Source organism: Mya arenaria, chromosome 8, assembly GCF_026914265.1.
Source record: "Mya arenaria isolate MELC-2E11 chromosome 8, ASM2691426v1".
Classification (NCBI taxonomy): domain Eukaryota; kingdom Metazoa; phylum Mollusca; class Bivalvia; order Myida; family Myidae; genus Mya; species Mya arenaria.
The window spans coordinates 19,440,564-19,466,854 of NC_069129.1; the positions used below are offsets into that span (position 1 = coordinate 19,440,564).

General features: G+C 36.2%; 2 protein-coding genes across 3 annotated transcripts in view; one reads left to right on the forward strand and one right to left on the reverse strand.

Annotated features, from left to right (window-relative positions):
- Nucleotides 1-26,291, reverse strand: part of LOC128243784 (uncharacterized) — a 39,952-nt gene that overhangs the window by 7,538 nt on the left and 6,123 nt on the right. The gene's annotated exons all lie outside the window — the stretch shown is intronic.
- LOC128243783 (uncharacterized) lies at nt 3-26,235 on the forward strand. Its single transcript, XM_052961723.1, has 2 exons — nt 3-218; nt 23,423-26,235. The coding sequence occupies exons 1-2, from the start codon at nt 155-157 to the stop codon at nt 25,474-25,476; spliced, it is 2,118 nt and encodes a 705-aa protein (XP_052817683.1). The 5' UTR covers nt 3-154; the 3' UTR covers nt 25,477-26,235.

Consider the following 26,291-nt stretch of genomic DNA (forward strand, 5'->3'; position numbering starts at 1 on the left):
AGGTCTAGCCAGCCGTTCAACTCATTCGCCGGTAGTATAGATTCGACGTTCTAATGGGATTTTAGAGACGATACTACCTAAACTGTATACAAATGTGTAAAATAAAAGATTTTGTTGATTTTGAAACTTAAAATATACGAATATTTCATTCAGTATGGGATTTTTCAAGTGTTCGCAACTTTGGATTTTATTTTTGGTTGTATTTGTGAGATCTACAGGTGAGTTTCTTAGTTTATTAAACGCATGTGTTTATACTGTGTTGAATAATAAAGGGTAATTATGCAAAATAACCTGTAATATATATTCCATCACCTGAATAAAGAACTAAGTTAAGTACTTTCATGGTAGTCATTATTAAAGTAGCGAAACGTTTAACAGTCATTTGCAAAGTAGGAGATGATATTTACACACTAGCTTCTAAAGATGTACAAAATTACTATTTAATTTATTCTTGTAAAGTATGTAATATATTGAAGTACGTTTTTTTATAAGATATTCCTATTCAACTAAACCAATAAATGGCTAAAAACTAATGGTAACTTAAATGAACATTAAAACCAGGAAACAGTGATATAAAACCCAGAGCTCATTAAATAGTATTAAAGATGCACTCTTACTCCCAAATAAGATTTACCACAAGGAATTAATATTGTTTTAATGAAAGGATGAATAAATGTCGAAAGCAATGGCTTTATAAAGGATACCGAGTTTAATTTGAAAGAAATGAGCATAAAACACGGTATTTCTACGTTATGAGACTATAGTAGACCACAGTAAATATTTTAGCATTCACCAATCATTTAATATTTGTACGCTTTCTGCTATTTAAAACTTGGTTACAGTCTTGTTATCAGTTATAATTAATATTTTCCATAAATGCATTATTTAGTAAGTAGTTAAAGGTTTATGGGTCAAAATTTATGTTTGTTATACATGTGTATGTATTGATTTTGAATAAGAGTGTCACTTTAAAACAGCAAAGTTAAATGGTAAACATCAACGTAATAAGGAAAAACGTCGTCAATTAAATACAAAACGACAAGTTTGATGCAGCCATAATGTTATATAGATTTGTTAGGATGACTTAGCGACAGTTCAAAGCGACGGTGGCGAGTCCAAAGCTAGTTTAAAAAGGTTTCAATTCAATGTAAAACACATTACAGTCTAAGTAAGGAGCACAAAATGGTTGGTTATAAAGGAAAGTTAAGCAAAGTTAATTGGTATATAGATATATTAGGGGTAAATGAATGGTTCTTTTCCTTAAAGTAATTTGATTTTATTTTTGTCAACAATAACGATTCATTACATCAGGATAGCGTTGATGCTTCGAGCATGGTTCGTAGATTTCAGAAAAGCATTTTGACCTACATACCGAGTCATCGGTTCCCCGCTACTAATTGTTTCTCCTAAGGACCCATTATTCTTACGCATGAGCATCAGCATTATTATAATTACCTTTGAGGAAATAATATGTTAACTTCGTTTGGGACTCGCATTCTCTTGCTCAGGATCCATGATTTGCGACTCGCATTCTCTTGCTCAGCACCCATGATTTGGGACTCGCATGCTCTTCCTCAGCACCCATGATTTGGGACTCGCATTCTCTTGCTTGGGACCCATGATTTGGGACTAGCATTCTCTTGCTCAGGACCCATAATTTGGGGCCCGCATTCTATTGTTCAGCGCCTATGATTTTGGACTCGCATTCTCTTGCTTAGCACCCATGTTTTGGGACTCGAATTCTCTTGCTCAGCACCCATGATTTGGGACTCGCATTCTTGTGCTCAGGACCCACGATTTGGGACTCGCATTCTCTTGCTCAGCACCCATGATTTGGGACTCGCATTCTTGTGCTCAGCACCCACGATTTGGGACTCGCATTCTCTTGCTCAGCACCCATGATTTGGGACTCGCATTCTTGTGCTCAGGACCCACGATTTGGGACTCGCATTCTCTTGCTCAGCACCCATGATTTGGGACTCGCATTCTTGTGCTCAGGACCCACGATTTGGGACTCGCATTCTCTTGCTCAGCACCCATGATTTGGGACTCGCATTCTTGTGCTCAGGACCCACGATTTGGGACTCGCATTCTCTTGCTCAGGACCCACGATTTGGGACTCGCATTCTTGTGCTCAGGACCCACGATTTGGGACTCGCATTCTTGTGCTCAGCACCCATGATTTGGGACTCGCATTCTTGTGCTCAGGACCCACGATTTGGGACTCGCATTCTTGTGCTCAGGACCCACGATTTGGGACTTGCAGGAGTTTTGTTTCGAATATGTTAGTCCTTAAGACAAATACAAGCAAATTTCAAAATGAATCACTGACATTTGAAATAAAAAATCGTTTCGAACCACTATGGTAGATGACTGTTTGAAAGCGATGGTGTCAAGTACTCAAGTTAGAAATGCAAAATTTCAGTTTCAACTCAACATAAAACACACTATACCCTAAGTTTGGAGCAAAAACCGGTAAGCATAAACCATAAAGAATACGCTCAGGAGTTAGGTCCCAATTCACATGTTCTTGTATATACCGTACACCTATTGTTTCTATACTGTTCATACACTTCAAGGAACCACCTTTATTGTCCAGGCTTCTATTATAACTATGTAAACTGACCACAACTGTTTGCAGAGTTTTAAGAACAGTTGGACATAAACAATTCGGTTTATATATCATATGTTAGGTATAAAACTATAAATATAATGAATTATAGAAATACAATAGATATGTTTTCGGATAAAGCTAGAATACGGTCATCTTCGAAAACAATCTATGATAATGATGAGAACAAATGTTTAAAAACACAGCGCCAGTTCATTACCATTTCAGAAAATTCATTCCGAGAAAGAAACAAATGTACTTTTATCGTGCCCGATTCCTGGTTAAAATACTAACTTACAAAATATCTTTTTACACTAGTTTCGTTTTGCTCAATTGTGATAAAGCTGACAGATTATAGAATCACACAGAATCCGTTTCCTGGAGGTAAACCAGTACCGGTGTCGATTTTGAGAGGACTTGTGAAAATGACCCTGTTGGGGATCGAACCCACAACCTCTTGTATGAGAGGCGGAAACCAATTCCATCAGACCATACTTACTCTCTAACTTACTGGTAATTTCAAAAATATAAATATCTTCTAAATATAGTTTTAAACATGCTTTTTATCAAATAAGGCTTGCCATCTGAAGAAAAGAAGGGTGAAAAGGAGTGTTCTCAATAACAAAACATATTTAGTGTTTACGCTTATACCATCGCCAATTAGAACGACGGATTCTGCTTTATTTTTTTAGAAAGCTTCCGACGTAATGGACCATAATTGTTCCAATTTGTCGTTAATTGGTGTTATTCAGTGGGTTGTTTTAAGAGCGGTTCGGGCACGCGCGTTGCCTAGTATAAAGACATTTCGTGCAAAACACTAGGAGTGTTACTATTTATTTTTGGTCTTCTAAACAATTAAGCCTGCTGAAATAATGGCTTAGAATACCAAAAATAAACTAAACTATATCTTGGTATGTTAAGGGTTTCGTAACTATTTACCATTATTTTTTTGAAAATTATTTTCATTTTCCTAGAAAGCACTTTACATTTATTCCCTGGAACAAATTAAAACGAAAATTTTCGTTAAAACACATTCTGTTTATAGCATATTTTATATCATTCTAAAATGGCAATGAAACATAAATTCCATTAACATGAATTAAATACATTTTGTTTTCAATTAGTGATAATTTCCTCTTCGATTAAGGCCATCTCCATCCACTTAAAACTTACAAACCTATATAACTGTAATAACCATCTTGGGTATTTTCTTACATTATTTATTCACGAAACGTCTTAATAACTTAAAACGGGCGAAACTAGAATTACGCCAGGGAAATTGAAAAAAGTTTATTTCTTAAATTGACATTACAGTTTTGCATGATACAAAATATCAAATAACCTTATACTTGACCAGTGCTTTAATGGACTAATAGACTTAATTGGGCAAGGGGGTGATTCTGAACGCCCACTTTTTAAATGAAGCAATGAAATTATATGAACGCCAACCTTTTAAATGAAGCAATTAAATTATCTGAACACCAACCTTTTAAATGAAGCAATGAAAATATCTAAGAGACAATGGATAGAAGTTAATGGGGCCGATTGTTCAGTACTTTGATGCAATTAAACAACTTTGTTAATTACGTCATTGTTACGTCAAATATGTATTACATTGAGAGTTTCATGGACACACTTATGATTTGCTGTACTTCATATTCAAGTTGAGACCGCTGTTTAAGCTGTGCTGGTTTGAGCTCATCCTGTAACGGTTTACAACAATGCGTTTTACAATCGACCATGTATACGTATAGGTGTTTTAGTATTTTCTTTTAAATCAGTTTAACTATAATATCCATAACAATTATTTAATAGTTACTAAGCCCACAACCCGAGTTATTGAACATGTACATGAGCACGTAGCGCAAGTTGTATACGTTTAAACATAAGGGTTGTGGATGACGTAACACTTTTTTACCATGTTGTTAAGGGCAACGTTCAATAAATAGCATGCGTATAAGTGAAAGCGTTGTACTTTATTCGCACGCTGATATATTATTGCACAGTTAAGCTCCTTCTACTTGTTACCGTTTCGATATGGAAGTTAATGCATAGACGAAAACAAGGAAACCGTTCTACAACATGGTACAGTTCAACATTGTGCTCTTGAGATGTAAATCAACAATGAATCGTCAAATGACCTAATTGACAGAAAGAAAAGCAAAGACATATAGAACTACAACAAACAATGAATTCTTTCTTTGCCAAACAAATAAACCAGATCAAAGGCAGGTTTCCCAGTATACCGACTGATTGCTTCAGGTCTGCTTTTGCAATCAAAAATCAGTGCAAACGAGGTTTTCTCATCCAAACACCAAAAGGGTAATCTGTTTTAAATTGAAGTTGATTTCTAAATAATCTATTTTGTGGTTCGTATCGTGTGATACTGGTTTTCATTTATTTTGAGGTGAACATAAACCATCCAACCTTTAATAGCATGTTTGTTCACTCGAAATAAAACAAATTGCTTTGCTAAGACCAACAACTGATATTCAACGTACAATATGGAATGTTTATTTTCGATTGAAATACATCAATATTTTCTTTAACTAAGTTCATCTATACAAAACTATACTGTTTTTCAAGGTGGTTTGCCATAAAACCTCCTAAAGAAAAGAAAATATATAGAAATTCTTCATAATCAGAAACACGGTCAGTAACGTTTGAAATGTGTTTATAATTACAGACAACATCTAAACAATTTGTACCCATAACATTAGCCTGGCCATTTAAGTGGACATATTGTACAAAGTTTCACAAACCAAGGATATACACCGAAACAAACAATACACGGGCGTCTAATTTCATCCTAAATTCTCCAAGCGCCAGGTAAATTGGGCAGAACTAATGCAAAAAGTATACGTTTTACCAACGCATGGGCAACGGCAGGAACACATTTTTGGCAAATTGTCTTTTTTCAGTTTGGAACAAGGTTTTTGATGTTTTGTACAAGATGGAAGGCTACACAATAGCAAGAATGTTGTTAATGACATGTTAACAAACATATTTACGTATGCTTAGAAGTGCTTTGTACTTTAGATAACGCAGAGACTAGTAGTTAAATGCACCATGTAGTACGTTGATAACAACAGCAACAACAACAGCAGCAGCAACATCAACAGCAACAATGATGATGATAACAACAACAACAACAATAATGAAACAATAATACTAAAATAATAATAATAATAATAATAACAGCAGCAGCAGCAGCAACAACAACCACAATAGCCACAACAACAACACCAATAATAATAATAGTTATAATAATAATAATAATAATAATAATAATAATAATAATAATAATAATAATGATATAAATAAAAATAATTATAATAGTGATAATAATAATAATAATAATAATAATAATAATAATAATAACAACAACAGCAGCAGCAGCAGCAACAACAACAACAACCACAACAACAACAACCACAACAAAAATGACAACAAAAATGTTATAACATAGACGATTAACAATCGCAACCACAAACGCAGGTTTCAATCAATAATAATCATTTTTGTTTGACTATGTGCAGAATTGTAAGTAGCCATGTATAAGGAAACTTTTGAAATGAAAAAGAGTGAAATAAAAAAAATAGATGAAAATTTGATAACTCACTTTATATGAATAAGAACTAAAAAGAGTGAACTCCTTTTGAAAAGAACAGTTTTTGAACAAAACATGTATTTTTTTTAAATTTGGTACAATTTTATCTCCATAGTTTAAAGAGGACATAGCAGTTGAACGATAGAGAAAGGCAAAAAAACACCATATAAATATAGCGACCAAATCACTAGCAATAAAAAGATTCAACTTGATAGAATGTTCAAACCTTGCGCAAGGCGAGTACACTCAACTCAACTCAAATCTCGTTTTATTTACTAATTGTGTAAGGCGAGTACATTACAAGTTGCTTACTGGCCATTACTTTTGATGACCCATGGAGATCTTGAAACCGAACCAACAAGCAATTACATTCGACAATAGAACAGGTCTTCGATGGACATTGAGTTAAATGGAACGTCCATCAGATGTCGTGTCAATTTTACGCTTGTTGACGGATACTATGGTGAAATGATACTGCGAATATTTGGATTAAAGTTTAACCAATGTGCGCGTAACCTTCAAACTGTATATCGTCCTTCGTAAGGTTTTAAGGTTTTAAAGCACCAATCAGATGTAACCACGCAACCACCCTCACAAGGTCCGGGGAATAGCGCGGACTTTGACTTTCGGTTCAACCAAGCCTGGGTAGGGCGTAGATACATTCAAATAACTTATTTTTGTTTAATGATGTTTACTTGACCAATCACTTACCATTATGGCTGACATTGGCCAAACGAAAGTTAAACAGTTTAATACAGCTGTAGCTGCGGTAATGAAGAATCAGATGGTCATCTCTTTGCCAATGTGACCCTTACATGTACCACATCCGTAATACAAAAACTTAATAAAATCGAACACCTCTATTTATCAGTTCAGATATGTATCATGTTTTTCGAGATATATGCAGCCAGATAGCCAGAAACTTCGTCTGAAAACTTAAATTAGTTTTCAATTATTGCTAGAATAAATCGAAAGAACATGGACAACCATAGAACAGCTATCTATACATACAGCAGTAATGATCACGTTGTTTGATTTTTTTCTTCAAAGTTTGTATACCCTAGCGAGACTGGAATTTCGCAAACGTGGAGAAAATTTGGTTTAAACTTGAGTGATTTGTTTAGCAGTTGGCTAATGCTCATAATAGACACAGACTGCTCGAACGCGGTGCACGGGTAGACGCGCATAGGAAAACAATCGCTTAAAGTGTGCAGAAACTTTACTAATGAAGTTGATAACTACTTAAAAAAGAGCATCTGCTAAGATTATAATAATGCAAACAGACTTCTGAGCACGTCATGAAACAACCTAAGAATTAAAACTAAAACTAAAACTAAAATGTTTACGATGAAGGAAGGAAAGTTGCAAGAGCAAGAACGGCTGGCCAGTGCTTGATCGGGAATTTAAGCGCGCTAGCATGGTGCGAGGAATTGGCTCCTAGAAACCCCCAGAAAAGTCACATGACAAGAAGTTGTGAAAAGGGGGGCGCAAGCAGTAGGTTATCTAAATAAACTTAAGTAGCTTAATCAAAATTTACAAAACTTGATTTAATACAAGAACACATTTAATGAGCATTGACAATCAGAACATATGCCATTTATCAACACAACTCATAATAGCAAAGTCATTTATGGGCAACTCATCTGACAATGTTCTGATCTACGCCAACAGAAAACAATACCCCTTGTCACGGCATTCCAACCAAGACTTCAGTATACCTCCTGCTACGGTAAATCAATCTACATGGCGGTTCGGCAGACGTTGTTATTGTTCTTATGTCAAACCCAGCCGTGTATTGTAAACTGAGTCGTTAGCCCACAAAACCTGCCAAAGTAGGCATACAATCTTTGATTATCTCTTTAACTCCATGACAAAGATCATAGCCCCGCGGGTGTCACATTAAGACAATGTTAGTGTCTGGTGCGTGCATATTATGTTAGGAATATAGTTGATAACGGACGAAAATGATATTATTTATTAAACTTCAGGTATTGTTAAACAAAGCAATCGACGATTTTGGGTAAACAGTAGAATCAGTGAATACTGTGTACCGGTGGGATTATAATGTTAGATTTAAAATGTATACGTTTTAAAATGAATGGACGGCGTCTTATATCCTTCAAAATTACATGCGTCTCCTAATATTTAAATTTGAGTCGAATTATGCCACAACCTTTAGGTTATACGTATTTTTTCCACAACGGTTGTGAAAGAAGTTACTACAGCATTATATTAATCACTCCCGTTGTCACGAGAGTGTGGTCTTGTGTTGTGGGGGAAACCGGAGTACCCAGAGGAAACCAACATGCCCGACTTGGTGACCACAAACCAAACTCACATGTACCCAAGCAGGGAATCGAACACGGGTCGCATTGGTGAAAAGCGATTGTGCCAAACCACTCCGCATACCGGACAACCACAGGAAAAACATTTCAGGAATGCCAAAGAATGAAACTACCTTTAAAAGAAGCCAAAACTATCCCTAAACCATTCCGAAAATCTAAAATATGCATGGACTTTAAAAACAAACAAGCCTTAGTGCAACAACTTTTTCGAAAAGCTAGACTTTTGTGTAACGGTCCTTTCTAAAAAGCCAAAATATGCCAGGCGAGTCCTGCAAAGCCAAAGCATCGGGGAGTTAAACGCTATGCAAGGTTCTTAAGAATAATGTTAAGAAACCAAAATATGCAACAGCTTTCTAGAAAAGCTGAAAAAGCAATAACCATTACGAAAAGATAAAATATGAAACCAGCGTTTCGAAACGCAAAAATATACAGCCATTCAGAAAAGCCATAAAGATGTAACATCTTTTGAGAAAGAATTGACGTCGAATTTAATCTTCTTCTATCTGGTATTTGAGAGCCAAATTATGCAACGACTGTGTTCATGTGTTCATGAATGCGAAAGAATGCAACTGCTTGTCAGAAAGATGCAGCAAACATTTAAGAAAAGCTTATGAACGCAACAAAATTTCCAGCAACGCCGTTTAGTATGCAACACTTTCCCAGAAAAGCCACAATACACATAACCTTTTAATAAGAAAGGGATATGCAACAACTTAAACGTTCCAGGAAAACCAGAATATGCATACCTTCCTTAAAAGCCAAAAATAAATACAGTAACCTTCCCTAGTCGCTGAAATATTCAACGCTCTTTTGAGAAATGCAAAAATAAAGCTATGCTTTATGAAACTAAAATTTAATTAACAGACATTGATAGTTTTCCCTAATCTAAAACAATTAAAAATGCAATATAGCGATATCTGTGTGAGCTATTTTAGTTGCAACATCTTCTGGAATACATTAAGGGCAATATATTCGTTTTTATGAAAGACGTTATATTGGTTTCATTTCGTGGGTTCAATTGGCCCGAAAATCAAATTTTGCACATCTATAGATGTAGCAGTTGAATTCACCTTTACCAGTTAAGATATTTATCATATTTTAATTTAATTTTACGCGTAAAATAAAAGAGGAAATAAATTCGACTGTTACCTCTTGGAAATTTAAACACAATTTGATAAAATTACTACCCAAATCTCTGTGTGGGATGATAAGAATATGTTTTTTATCAATAAAATTGTTAAGATAAAAGCCAGCTCGTCTAATAAAAGCATACCTGATTATATGGTACTCAAAGGGAATTTATAAATAAACAATGTCTCGTCTTATTACAAAACAGTAGTTTACGTGCATCAAAATAAAGCATGGTGTGTTTTACTCGCTTAGGTCAGAGCTTTTACAGGTTTAGGCCGAAGGTAGACGTTTCCAAAGCTGCTAATGAAACACGTAACTCTAGATCAATCAAGGCGATGGGAAAATCACTTCTAATACAAGATCATCAATGCAAATTTATAAATGTTTGGGACATATTTCTAGAATTCTTAGATAGAGTTCCGTTGTGTAACCTTCAATGATCAGTCCCACCCACACGCACGCAAACACGCGTATAAACAAAAACACACGCGCGCGCATGCACGCACGTAAACACACGTTTCCACACACGCACGCGCGCGCGCATGCATGCGCGTGCTTGGTTATTTACATGCATGTATAGGAGGATGTACGCGCTGCATGTGCCTTCTTGCACATAATTTCTGACAATTTATCCTATTTCAGTCTACCGCATTTCTCACACTTGGAAAAGAACCAAACCTTTATTCCGCGTAACAAGATAGATTACTGACTGTGATTTTAGTGTGCATTATTGTAGTTTATTGCACGCTAGGCGCATCTAATTAATAGTATCAAATATCATCAGTCACGTTCAGATTCAGGCCAAAATACGAAATACCTAACCACAAGTTTGACAGGTGGTCTCTGAAGTTGAAATGTCTTAATATTCTAAACCACCTGTGCACAGCTGGAAATAAAATAAAATCTTTTTAATATATAGCCGTAAACTTATTGCATATACTCACAACATAAAGTATTCGTGATAAGTGTGTGTGCATGTTATAATCATAATAGCTGTTCGAATGGTGATAAGCTGCATATATGCATGCTTGTACTTAATAAAATTACGTTAAATTCTGTTTTGTTCTGTTCTTATTATTAGAAGTCACTGACAAGAAAAGCTGCACTCGGAACACCAAATTTTAATCCACTCAAATTGAAACATGTCACATTCTTATAATAACGAACAAAACAGTAAAGTTTAACTTAAGACTTACTTTTTTTTAAATACGAATAACTAAGCTTATAACGATAATTAAAAAAAAACACCTTTTATTTATCACGTCGACTGACAAAAAAGATTATAAAGTGCAAGTAGGATTTCATTTTATGAACATAAATTATGTGTATGTTTTTTTATTTATTTTTCGTTTTATCAAAAACGGGCGTGCCGATCTCAACAAAGGCACGAGGTATCAGTTTCTCTCAATCATAAGTTTTATGACTCTATGAAAGATATTCTGTCTGTAAGCTGTCAGTAAAAAAAAGATTCGGGTATTAAGTGACGTCTCCGGGGTATTCTAATTTACAATTGTCTGATTATTGCCAGTCAGATACATTCAATCAAAACGTTTATTCAAAAATGTAAATGATTTATATCTGAATTAACGAATAATTGCTCCAATGTTTGAGGGACAGCGTTGATTTTGATTTGTTGCATTAAAAATGCCAGCGTGTTTAAACTATGTCTTAATTTATTTAATTAAACAAACATGTATAGTTAATGAATGTCCCAATCTATATACAGTCGAACCCCACTGGCTCGAACTCGAAAGAAATCGGTACTTTACATCTAGTTCGAGCCATCGAGGAGTTCGAGTCAAGCGAGTTCGAGCCAACAGGGTGCGATTGTATGCAACTTTTCACTTTTAATATGTGAAATATTGCTAACTGTATCGCTCCATCTAGACAGCAAATTGAGTTTTTGTTATCAAATTTAATCATCAGAAATTAAGGCCAAAACAAATAAAATATTTTCACTAACAGCTCGAACATAATAGGGGAGGTAGGTAGGAATAACTTTTGTTTCTATCTTTTCTTTTGAGAACCGGGATTCTGCTCCAAACCGACCAATATCAGGATATATCGCTATTGTAGAAAATTTCAAACATGAAACGGTCAAATTTTAACATGTCCACTTAAACCAAATAAACATTTTTTTAGAAAATTACAAAAAAAAATATCCACATTAGTTACGGTAAAAAATGTGTAGGGTCGGGAAGAACAAAAATAGGGTCGGTCGGGTTTGTGGAAACAAACATAATTGTTTTTACGCCTAAATGCAAATGCCCTGTAAAAAGTCAGTTTAAGTGTTCATGCATAAACTGCAGATACCTGTTTGATGTAAACCCGCTTTGACAATGTTACAGTCTAATTGTTCGTAAATTTAACGCGGTATGAAACTTACAAAACATCCTAGATGAGTCATAATTTGGGCACCTAGCGAGACACATCAATTTGTAAATGTGATAATGTTCTTGAAAGTTTTACGACAGATTGCAATCCGCAAATGGATTTTGTAAGCATATAAAATTGCTTTATTTATCTAAGTAGTTTTTGTATATTCAAGTAATCATACACACGTCATGGAAATGTAAAAAAAATGATGTGTCTATTTTAAGGAAAGGCTCAAAACTTAATCATGTTTCGATAAAACCAGGCTAATTAAACAGGCTTAGAGGAAATACTGTATGGTCAATAAAAACACAGGCAATTTTGTTCGGCTTATTGCCTTTTCATACCAAAAATCATCATAGTCAGAAATTAATATTTCTTATCATGTCCTCCTATATTTATAACAGTGACCTTGACACTGACCCTACATAACAGAAATATTTTCCCTGTGAATATGACCTAAATTTACAGCCAATCAGATCGCCTAACGGTCTTTAACAAGAAGCACTCTTAATCTTTAATAATTGCAGTTTTATAACTTACAGACATGACGTCACGTGTGGTTTCTCGTTTGCTGAAAACGTGTTTTAAGGCAATCTAACTATCTTAGAAAACAAACTCATTGGCTGACACATTGTCAACGTAAAATCTGACTCAGAGGGTTTGTTTCCGAGTGGCAATATGCGGACCTTTAAATATCCGCGAAAGTTGAAATAATTAATGATAAAGCCTAGTACTTTATGATTACATATCTGCAATTTCATTGGCTGAACATTTAAGTCGTATCCTAATCTATGAAAAAGTAAGGACATGTTAGGTAACGCTTTAATAAGCGAGCGCTGCGAGAGAGCCCTTCTTTATCATTTAGAGTTTACCCATCATGTCTGCACGTGTCTATCTGTAACTGATTTTAAATGTATAACATTTTTATTTACCTTGACCCAAATTATGCCCATAACAAACTTTCATTTAATACCAACTACAATTCTAAGAACCACAATGCATAACCTTGTGTATGCCAATAAAAACGTTTAATATACATACTTACATCGTAATTAACCAGTCTGTTACTCAAAACTTAAAGGGCATTGCTGAATAAAAATTGGCTGACGGATAAACATGTTGATATGAATATAAAACAATACATCATGCAGTTTTATGTTGTAACAGAAGTGCATGCAGAATAGACTTAAAGCTGCACTCTCACAGATTGAACGTTTTGACAACTTTTTGTCTTGGAACGAGCCATTTTTTTGTGAAAATCGATGGAAACCAGTTATATAAGACTGCTGACAAAAAATTAGATCGCAGATTTTTATATTTAAGTTCAAAAATTGATGTTTTATACATTTTTCTAAAACCGTTAGTAACGGTTTAAGCCACAAAACATTAATTTTCGAACGGATATATGAAAATCTACGATCTGATTTTTAGGCAGCAACATTATATCATTGGTTTACAATTTTTTACGCAAAAGTTTGCTCTTTCGAAGACAAAAAATAAAAAAAAAGTTGTAAAAACGGTAAATCTGTGAGAGTGCAGCTTTAAAAAACTTCGCGTTATTACCTCAAACTATGTTTCTTTTTATTTAGCATTTACTTTGAACTTTTATTACAGACTTGAATATTACCATATGGCTTCGTATCAATTAGATTGATATGAGGTTTTATTGCGATATGAATGATTTCTTTGTTTTGTATCATGGACTATTAGAAAGCTCAGTTATGCTTTTAAAGTGACACTCTTATTCAAAAGCAATTCATACACATTTATAACAAAGACATTTTTGAATGATACACCTTTAACTACTTACTTAATAATGCATTTATTGAATATATTAATTATTGATAACAAGATTGGAACCGCGTATTTAATAGCTGAAAACGCAAAAATTTCAAATGATTGGTGAGTGCTAAAAGATATACTGTGATATACTATAGTCCCATAAGGTAGAAATACCATGTTTTCTGCACCTTTCTTTAAAATTAAACGCAGTAAACATCAGTACCATTGTTTTCGACATTTATTCATCCTTTTTGGTATATCAAAACAGTTGTAATTATAGTAAATCTTTTTTGGGAGTTAAAATGCATCTTTAAACATAACATTAATTTGCAATTGCCGACATTTACTTCATTATCAATGAAATAACAGTCAATTAAGTACTGATAATAATAAGTGTTTTTATTATTTGTATTCTTCTGTAGATACATATAAACATAACTGTTATGATTAGTTCATTGAAGTTAATAGAGTAATAGGTCACATCAGTTAATATGCATGGTTAATCTATTACCGTAATTAACAAACCAATTAAACAGCAAACAACATTTCCATTCCTTGAGCTCCAGATATTTAAACATACCTGTGGCAGAATGAGTGTGAGAGAGAAAGCAACTATTATCTTTCTAGTCTTGAAAGATCGTAAAAACATCAGAATTGTTCGCAATAACAAGCCAGGGCATGACGCCATAGGTGAATAATATGTTTTCATTTTTTGCATTCATCTTGAGGCTTATAAATGGATTTTACGAACTATTTATGCGCTTTCTGACCTCAGTCGTGATAGGAAATATAATGGCAAACAAATAGAGATTTACACAGTAAAAACCAGTTTGTTCAAATAAAGATTTACACTGTAAAACTAGATGCATCATAACAAAAGTTTTTTCCACAGGATAAAATTTCACTTTAAATATCAGATTTGAATGCACAAAACGGTTTAAAGTGGAATACTAAATATTTCATTTTTTCATGTACGAATACAAACATGACATACCCAATACCTTAGGTATATGTAAGTCTCAATTCGGGCGATGTACAGAAAGGTCGCCTCAATGTATATGTAAGTCTAAATTCGGGCGATCTACAGAATATGGGGCAACCTTTATGTACACTCCACCGTCCAATTCGATCTACATGAAATTTAGCGACTGGAAATTTAAAAAACAACAACACAACAGCAACCGCCATTTCCATGTTTATACATAAATATACTCTAAAAGTTCAAACATTAGCTGTAAACCTGCGAAAGAACACCCATGCTGTATTTCAACCACAACTTTATAACAAAACGTTCATAAGGCCTGCCTTTAACCCCAAATTTTATACACTTTTCAACCGAGAAATAAGTTAACTAAGACGGGTTATGGGGATATATCTGTGCTAAAATTGAAATAAAATACCTGAATGCATCGAATGTTCTTTACATCATGTATGAAATCGTTCAAGTACGAAGTGAAATTAAATAGCAATAAAACAAATTACTATCGCTTCACTGTAACCAAAGAAAGTGAAAATAGAACGAAAATTGACCCGACATATCTATAACGTAGTCGATTTCGTACTCATCTCCAGTCACAAAACGTTTCATTTGTTTTCATTTACATATGTACTTTCGTGAAAATACCCTTCGGTTAAAAATGTTTACATAAAACTTTTTTCATTTGTTTTCATTTACATATGTACTTTCGTGAAAATACCCTTCGGTTAAAAATGTTTACATAAAACTTAAGTACCAGCAAAATCCGGGAAATGAAAAATAAAAAATATGTGATATCTAATAAATCCGTCATTGCTTAATTTGGAGCTATATTAATAGGAAACATATATAGATATACCTTCCGTGTTAATCGAATACTCCTAAACAAACTAAACAAATCATTAAAACGTAATGCGTATAACAAGAGCGCTGTGGGGCGAACGCACACGCTGGTCTGTTTTGTTTGTTTTTCTCTCAGTCAAACAAAATGAATAACTCGACAATTATTTAAGCTAGATACATGGGCGTATAAGTATACATGTGCGTATTGACTATGGCAATGTGTGTATAAAGATTCACTCGAATATATGTATAACCTAAAACCTTTTATTCGAGTTATGGCCGATGCCAATCTGACTTAGTACTCGCTCGAGCTTCGTCTGATCGGCTGAAGGAAAGGTTGCCAGATGACGATCTCCTCTGTTTGAAATATTGAGTGTATATTATATTTAGGACATGACTTTAAACGGACTAAACTAATGCACCAGTCAATTGTATCCCCTTCCCCCTTCCCCACCCCCAGATCGGTGGTATACCCGAATAGCAGGGCAAATGGATGGGCCGTGTTTCCATGTGATCCCGCAGTGCCGAGTGAATGTGGTGATTTTATTCTCCCAATAATAGCGGGTAATAGGCCTTACCTAGGATATCCCCGGGGGTGCGGGGGGGGGGGGCATTTGGCGGGGATATTTCCATCAGTTTGTCCCTACAGGGCGGTGATTTTACCTAGGATTGGCTGGACCGAATGTCAAAGTCCCCGCTATTCCCCGGACCTGAGGGGGTTGGGGGTGGGGTGCGTGTTTACAATTGACTGGTGCATAATATGTAATCACACCGAAGCCGCCATCGCCGCCGACGATGACACCAATGCAATGATAATACTTAATACTTCGACATATTTTCTTCGCAAAACAGACGAGCTAAATACTTTTAGCAGAAGCAAGAAGTTGATTTAAATTTCAACCCGACCTGTTACGTGAACCGTACACTTGTATTCTGAAGTTGGTTTGCACCTTGCAAGGAAGTTTTAAGTTTCGCACTCATTTAGCAACCGAGATATTTCAGGTTTCAAGGCAACCGATGCAATTTGTAATTTAATAAATTACCATACACTCTCTGAACCTCTCAACAACCTGACGATAAAAAACAAATGACAAATGGAACGTTTCAGTTTAACATTGAATGAGTGTATCTTTTTAAGCCTTGGCCATCGGGAGTAATATATTTCTTTAACGAAAACAGTCACTTACGAGTTTTGCTCAGGCAGGGAGAACATACCATAGGCGGTAGTATCGTTTAGGGATAGAACATAGAATGTTTTCGATGGGTAATGACAATTTATGCAAGTGGTAGCGATACTAACCAATACTGCCGCCTGTGTTCAATGGATCAATATTCCATCGATAATCGTTCATAACAGACGTGTTTTATTTTCATAAGAATATGTCAAGTTAATAAATATATGAGGTTTGTCGTGCATAAATATTTGATAACCCGGTTTTTATTTAACTTTTTCATTGAAAACGCATTACCCCCTCATTATCTACTTAATTTTAAAGGTACTATTTTTGTAGCGCAATTGGCTTTACCGTAATTGGGCCTGCCTTTAAAGTAAGAGCCTTAAGTGTGACTTTGGGTTGTGGTCACCAAGGCAGACAAGTCGCTTTCCTCCGGGTTCTCCGGTTTCCCCAATAACAAAAAGCAAAACATGCAAACGTGAGTGAGTTAGATGATGGTGCAATAACTTGTTTCACAATCGTTGTGTAACAGTCCGCTGTAGGCGGCGGAGGTACGTTCATAATAATATTCCGTATAAAACGGAAGTACGTTCATACCGGATGTAAACTTGGTTGGTAAAATGCAAATTAGCAAAGCCCGGGCTATGTGAGAATAGGGAAGTTAGTGTATATAAAGACCAGTGGACCCCTTCAGGGTCGAGCATGCTTTTCCCTGAAGGAACCGGATAAACTTGGTTGGTAATATGCAAATTAGCAAAGTTAGTGTATATAAAGACAAGTGGACCCATTCAGGCTTTTCCCTAAAGGGATCTGCTGGTGTTTCATTGGCTCGCACGTTACAGTTGTAAGATAAGTAAGTTAAAAACTAAGCCTTCGGGTTCAACCCTAGGAAAAACCATATCCATGTAAATACTAACAGCAAATGGTGTCATACAACAGAACAGAACATTTTCTACCAGCATGTTGTAGGTCCATAGGCAAATATTATACCAAATTATTCACATACGGCAATTTTTTACTGTGTAGTAAAGCTAGAGTTCTTACACTGTATTCATGTTCACAAATAAAAAGTAAAATCAATACGGTTCATGGTCTCAATGGAGGTAACTTTGAGCAACCAGGGGGTTAAAACAATATTTGAAACCAACATGAACATAAACTTTAACATCAATTTTTCAAACAAACGTAACATATGTCTTGATCAAGCAAGGACACAAAAATGTTTAACTAATTATCAATCCATCAACCAGCAGAACGTTACCTAAATACAATCAAACAAAAAGCTGAATGAATGTCAACGAACAGCTTGTAATTCTCGACTCATCATCTTATTGTATATAAATATATCTTTGAAAACAATGGTTCATATGCGTTCAACATATTTTCTACAGAGTGCAAACCAGACATTACAGCTAATTATGCTAATTATTATGAAATTATAACGAAACCAATAATTAAGTCTACATATATATATATATATATATATATATTCTCTGTTTAGAAACGACGGTACATTAAGAAACAAAATATATGATGCATCGGTTCCCATTAACTTTGAAATGGGTTCTGCCCGCATGAAATATTCATTTCCATTGGTTTTATTGACAGAAACAGTTGGTACTTTACCCATAAATCATACTTGCATTATTATGTCTTTTTAATAATATTCACTTAACTCATGACCAACACAAGAAAGGATAACGGTGAACCACTCTAAATGAATAATGTTCATAGCGTTTGCGCACGTTTGGTACAAAGATCTGGTACAGATGTAAAGCCTCAGTTGTAGAAATGAAATAAATGCCGGTCAATATTATATATTTTGATACTGAGGCCATTACAAATAACCTCAAGTCTGAGTTCAGACTCAAGTGGCGAAACTGCAATATCAATATTATATATTTACCTCAAGTCTAAGTTCAGACTCAAGTGGCGAAAATGCAATATCAATATTATATATTTACCTCAAGTCTGAGTTCAGACTCAAGTGGCGAAAATGCAATATCAATATTATATATTTACCTCAAGTCGGAGTTCTGAGACTCAAGTGGCGAAAATGCAATATCAATATCATATATTTACCTCAAGTCTGAGTTCAGACTCAAGTGGCGAAACTGCAATATCAATATCATATATTTACCTCAAGTCTGAGTTCAGACTCAAGAGGCGAAACTGAAAATCTGTATTGCTTTGTAACTCTCATTCTAGTTGAGATTTGATGGTAAAAATTTCTGAATGTTATTTATACTTGAAATTGTACCTTTAATTACATATACTTTTTTAAAAACAAATGGAATAAAGATGATTCTTTGAAATTTAGTAGAAGGGCTTTTCTGAGTCTCAGTCTAGACTGGGATATAGGACTGTTCGTTATCACACTCAAAGGCTTATCTCTTAACCATAAGTATTGTTCATTATACGATTTATCTTGGGCTGGCAAAAGCATCTTGGTGGAAAATTGTAAAACCAGGTTTCTGAATGTTATACCTCTCCTGATCCTCTGATTATCAGAAAGTTCTTAAGAAGTAGCCGGGCATATAATGTCTTAAAACCCTGACGGAAATTGACTTTGAACTCACCGAGCAGCTGCAAAAACCATTTTATGATGAATGATCGTTATCATTCAAGAGCGGTTCTTCAATAAGAGAATATGCAATATTTTTGAGAGTAGTAAAATGTTATGATATACCTTTGCATTCGATCTATATTCTGATCAATTATTAAATTCAAATTCGATTAACAAAAATCTTTCTACCCGTAAGTTTGTTGGCAATACTAGTTGGAAATCTTACAACGATCTTTGATTGTGTACAACAAGACATTGCTTTTCAATATCCAACTTCGACATCAAAGGAGGCTGTAATTGAAAACAGCATCAACGCTGAAGGTGGTGTTAAATGGGTATATGTTCGCATTATTTAAATGATGTAGCGGATTCAAAACTAACCCCAACCCTAACAAACCCTTTATACCCTAACACAACGTTATTTCAAAGTCGATTTTGTTCCCGATTTCGTTTCCTATATAACACGTCAAAATACTTATGGTCAAAATAGGTATACATATTGGGAGTTAATATTATAAAGATGATTGCTTTCCAATAACTCTGAACATAGAGTTGAACAAATATTTGCACCCTTCTACCTCTAGTACGTAATAATAGCTGTAGTACGTTATGTTTTTTATGTCAGTCGTTAAAGGCTTGGAATAACATGGCCGGAAATCAACATACGAACTTTAATACATTTTGTTAGTATATATCTTGCACGCCATATGGAACAAACATGACCTTATAAATCGGTAAAATCCAAAATCAGTGTTCTCGCTAAAACGCAGAAATAAAAGATAAAAAGTATCTACATACGATATAGATCAAACGTGACCTAATAAATCGCTAAAATCTGAAGTCATTCCTCTCGCTTAAACGCACACATAATAGATAAAAGGTATCTGCATACCATATAGACCAAACTTGACCTTTTAAATCGGTAAAATATAAACTCAGTTTTCTCGCTAAAACGCAGACATAATAGATATAAAGTATCTGCAGATCATTTACCTTCAGAAGAAACTAAACTGTTATGACCTCGTAAAAGTTTGGAATAACACGACCTGAGTCAATAAGGCCCGGGAAATCCTTTCTAATACCTTTATCATTTCATTGGGGTGTTCAACCCTTGTAGAAGATATCGCTAGACATTAACATGGCAAGCATAAAGGACTACCCGACGGAGTAAAGCCGCAAATAATTACTAAACAAACTGAATTCATGAATGTAAATTTTGATTTGAAAGAAGATCGATTTTCTAAAAAAGCAGGTTAAACATATCACATTGATAAGAATTTGACTAAATAAACTTGCGGCGCGTCATCAATGCTTCAATGACGGGGGTCAAAATACCAGTACTATGAATTAAAATTGGATTCTACTTCATGTGAAAAGACATCTGTGACATAAATAACTTTCAAGAAAAAATGATTTTAAAACCTGTAACCCCCCCCCCGCCCCCCATTCCAAGCCCCCCACCCCCACCCCACCCCACCCCCAATATAATTGAGTGTACCTAAAGTGATTAATTTTTTGAGTGATAGACAAAAAAAGAAAAACTCATGAAATAAGATAGTGTTGTATTTTAATGGATCACATCTTTCAGCCTTTAAAAACGGTTTGAATGGATGTGAACGTATGTTTCGACATTAAAGTTCACACCAGAACAATCAAATGGGTCAATTTCTGTACCATCTACAATTTGTGTCTATATTATGTAACCTATCCGCTTAGGACTCCATCAGGTGTGTAAAAATATTTTGCCTCTCGACAGGGGCTCTTACAAACAGTGTTAAATTTCACTCTAAACTCGTAGCGACGGAGCAATTCATAGAAAGGTGAGCTACAAAAGCTGACAATATCTCGTATAATAAACGACGCTTCGGTGAACATCGTTTATTCAAAACTACATCTCCCTCCTTAAAAACCATATAATGAGATTGTGCGATGGAATGTACAAAAATCATTAAAGTGAAAATGATATATGAGACAAGTGTGTTTTAAATGCTTTAAGCCCGAAGTAATCCTGCGTAATAGTCCCGTACAACTCTAGTCACACCCCAGGGTCCCCATCTTGAAATGTGTCAATCGTGTGGACAGGCTACTCAAGGGCTGTTAAGAGCATCGCCTAAGAGTCTTTTCGGAAGTCAAAATGACATGAGCTTTGATTCAAAACTATTTAAGGCATTTTCATGGGGTCATTGGTCGTATAAGGTATTAGACTGCAATAACTGGAAACGTGTGTATAGTGGTAGATGATACAACTAATATATAAGTTATGCTACCTTCTGACATTACCCCCCCCCCGATATATTGTCGATATAAAGCCAATGTAAGTTGCTGTCTGATAGTGATGAGTATTTATGTGTGATCCAGGGGCTGATCGAGGTTTCGACGTTTGGGGGCGTAACTTAGGGGCGTTCCCTTATGACTTCCGTCCCACCCTCAACATTGCGCCCCCTCCCTCTGGATCCGCTAGTGTGAGCCTGTGCCTTCAATAGATCCATTTTGCTAACCACAGCACTCGCGGCTTTAACTGGGCTTGCTATTCAAAATTAAACCAGTCCTTGGCTGTAACTTATCGCACAAAAAACTGCACACAAAAAAACTATATGCATTTCATGTTACTTAATCTGGCAAATAACTATGTGTTGTCGCCAAAGTATACCTTTTTCTGAAGAAGCTGTCTCTGCTATCAAACCAAACATTAATTAAAAATTCAAAACTTAAATCTTGATAGCACACTTTTTTCCCCGGGTAGCGTTGAAAGTACCAGGCTACCCGTAACTCTACCCAGGTAGGTGAACACCCGACAATGGGGCCTTTTATTCTTCGGCAGTCAGGTTGTGTAATCTATATGATAAATGATAGGTAAATAAGCCATGGGAGAACGGAACAAAAACACTATTACGATACCGAGATTCAAAGATGGCCCGACAAACTGAAATATAAGATTGTACAAACACCAAGAGTACCCTGACATTTGAAACTCATTACACTGCGGCTTTTCAATGACTTCACATTAAGTTGAAAATATTATGAAAGTTTAATGTAAGAAATGTAAATACGCTTTTAGGTTCATTTGCCAAAAGCAATTCAAACATTTTGAGATGAAAAGACGGATAGATATTGAGTGTAACAAAGAACTGTGTATGCAATTAATGCCAATGTTCCAACCCCCTGCTTGAAAAGCAGTTGTATTTTCTGATTTCAGCAAACATGCAAATAAAGTTGAGAAACTCAAAGCCATACGCCGTAACATCAAATGAATTTCGTACATGAAATAAGTGAACATCATCACCGGTTTCATGTCGCTAAACAATTAATAATCTAATACATAAAATACTGTACATGTTTCAAGTTTGAAATATGACATTAAGTTTGATGGATGACAATAAATTGTGACAAAAGACTGCTTATTAAATAATCAAAATATGTAATAGAACAATATTGAATTTATTATACCTCAGCATGAACTCGATATAATGTCAAAACGCTACATAGTTTTTGATAGAAGAATCCAAGATCTTGACAAAATTATAATACCATTAAGGGGGGAAATACGGACACGATTTTGACTATTCGTTTCATGTAATGTTCTTACTAATCTGTCATGTTTCATGTGTGATAAGGTCGATGAACAACGCATGCATTAGTAATGTCCTTCAATCAAGTGTATTGAGGGGTACCAGGGGTGGATCTAGGATTCGACGTTGGAGGGGGCGTAACTTCGCGGGCGTAACCTCTTGACTTGCGCCCCTCCCTCAGAACCGAAATTTATTTGGTTTCAAGTGTTGGCAGGGGTGTTTGGGGTACTCACCCAAGGAAATTTTAACACTTTCTAGTGTTTTTATCCTATATTGAAATAAAAAATAAACTTGGACGATTTAGGGGGGGGGGGGTGCGCCCCCCTAGATCCGCTAGTGGGTACAACACCTGATGAATTTAATCTGTTTGCCAGTAGACATATTTAAACATACGTCATAACAATGTATCAAACGATTGATTCGATTTTCTACTTTCAGAAGCGCGGGGTACCAAGTATGGCGTCGCATTCCGCAGCCTCATGGACGAAAATGGCTACAAGGGCGGGGCCACGGGCGTTCTGGTCGGGAACCGGCTTGCTTACGTGGAAGGGTACGGCACCACGCTGACGGACCACATGATGGAGGCGACCACCGTACTTCCGGCGTCCGGCATTTCCAAGATCCTCACCGCCCTGACAGCGTTGAAACTGATTCAGGAGGGGAAAATGTACCCTAGTGACAAAGTGTTCGGGGCTGATGGCGCCCTGTCACATTTGGTAGAAAAAAATGTTGTGAAAGATAACAGAATCTTTGACATTACGGTGGACGATCTGTTGCGTCACTCCGGTGGCTGGGACGCGGACATTTCGAAAATCGCCGACCCCGTTTTCAATGAGTTCTTAGTAGACGGGAACCAGCACATTGTGAACATTTCTAAAGAATTAAAGCTAAAAAAAGCACTGAGTCAAGAAGACATCATAAAGTTTATGCTTACACAAGATCTGGACTTTACCCCTGGGACGAAATCTTCTGTGTCAAATTATGGATATTTACTTCTTGGAAGAGTGATTGAACAAGTTACTAATGAAACGTACGCCGTCGCCGTTAAGGAAGACGTTCTTGTAAACTGTGGTATGTGGCACACGCGGCTTGGACCTCATCAGACGGAGGGAAACCTGCCGTTCAAAGGCAAAAAGACAAGGGAAATCAACGCACAGTTACGCGAAAAACATCAAGTCATTGGCGAATACTACGCATACATTCAGCCCCATCTTGTAGATTCTGGTCTCGGTTGGTTCACTAACGCCTATGACGTCATGCGTCTCGCGCAATGCATTGACGGCACCGCAGACTACATGCTTCTAAATGCCACTACCATCGATCTCATGCTACAGAAGCCGAAATATGCACCTGACGCCACATCGTGGTTCGGCGCGGGCTTCATGGTGCACGAGAACGGCGCGGTGTGGGTGAACGACGAGACGCATGCGCCGGATGTGGTCTTTCTCCACAAAAACCTCCAGCGCTTCCACCTCAAACGTGAATACACGGGAGATGAGAACGACCCGGTAGCCTGGACGCTCTTGTTTGAAGGGAAGCCGTCCATAGACGCGCCCCTGAAGCAGCTCTCTCGGGTCATGATCGAGTCAGAGACACACTGGCCTACGATCAACTCGTTCGTAGATGATCTGTATGACCGCCTTCTTAGCATGGGGTCCTCGACGAAGGTCATTAAGCTGAAAATAGAAGAGCACAGGGCAAACCAGTTCCTGATTGCATTGAAACGGGTCGAGTTTAATGTCGTCTGGGTGAATGCCTACACGCATGACGATGGTACATTCATCACAGTGATCGCAGAGCAGGACCCCAAGGCGAGCCGTGAGTGTGTGGCTCTGGCCGGACTTCCGCTGAGGAAACTCGTGGAGCGGAAATTGGAGTTGGAAGAGGAGGGTTACAATATCACCTTCATTCAGAACTACAAGAGCTTCTCTCACCGCGACTCGTTTGTTTTCATCGGCGTCTTCCATAAGGGCGCGTTTAGAAATGACAGTCACATTTTGTACGGGATTCAACATTTTGACCGACCGTACAAGACGCTCCTAAGCCTGTACGAAGAAAAGGGATTTAAACCGCTCGTACAATCACTGGAGTACAATCGCGACGATGCTCTGCTTACGTTCATTCTAGAGGCCGATTCGGGCAATGAAAAAGATCAAAAAGAAATATATTCATCGGAAATGGACCTTAACGAAGCTAGATTAGAGCGGGCTGTCCAGAAATACGCGAAGCAGCAAAGCAGGTTAATATACCTAGACGCCTCAAATCACCGAGGTAGGCCGAAGTTCTCAGCACTGTTTAAAAAGTCCCGAAAAACGACGTGGCTGTTCAGCCTTGGTCAGACGCCAGAACAAATTTTGGACACAGTGACCGAGAAACAGAAGGAGGGATATCTACCCTCGGTTATTGTAGGGTACAGCACCTCAAAGAAGAGCACTGGTCCCAAGTTTGCCATCTACCTAGAGAAACCTACGGAATCAAAGCGTTTTCTTTAAAGCTTAAGTGGATTTTTATGTTGTTGTGATAAACATTATGTCTGTTTAAAACAGGCGCAATTACGCACCTAAATATTTGCCAAATGCAAATCATTAAATTGCGAAAAGAAACAGATTCATTTCGAAACGCGCGAGTGCTGAGTTATTAGTTGCTGGATATAGAAACAGCAACTAACAATGTAATAAATTTTCAATTTCATACACTGTTTTAGCTGCCTATTCATGCGCAGACGAAACCAGGTTCATCCCTGTACAAGTTTCAATTATTTCTTAAGGTAAACATGTTATTACCAACAAATAGTACAGTCCTTGTGTTTTGTGAGCCACTTCGGGTGAATAAATCTTGTCAAAACATGTACAAACCTTGATGAACAGGGATTTTTTTCCAATTAAAAATTTATTTTAGTTTTATATATCAATTGCACTTAATTTTTCAGCAAACCCTTTAATTTGCATATACCTTATTATCAAGGTGAAGATTGGCTTAACAAAATGTTCTGAACGGTTCTCTCCATCACTAATGCTCATTGTAAATGGTTCATACGTAGATATCATATTTAAATCTATAGAATAGTTGTACTAATGTGTTTATATAGTCGCGATCGGGTATACGATGTATACAGTTTTGTGAAATGTCTACATATATATGAACTTTTAAAGTTTACTATTGTTTTCATTACATCGCATATGTTTTAGATAAACATTTGGTGACATTATTATTCAATGGAATATTATTTCAATAAATAGTTCAAAATTCCAGTACGTTTTGTTTTGGTGTATAATGATCACTGACTTCCGAAATTAATTAAACTAAA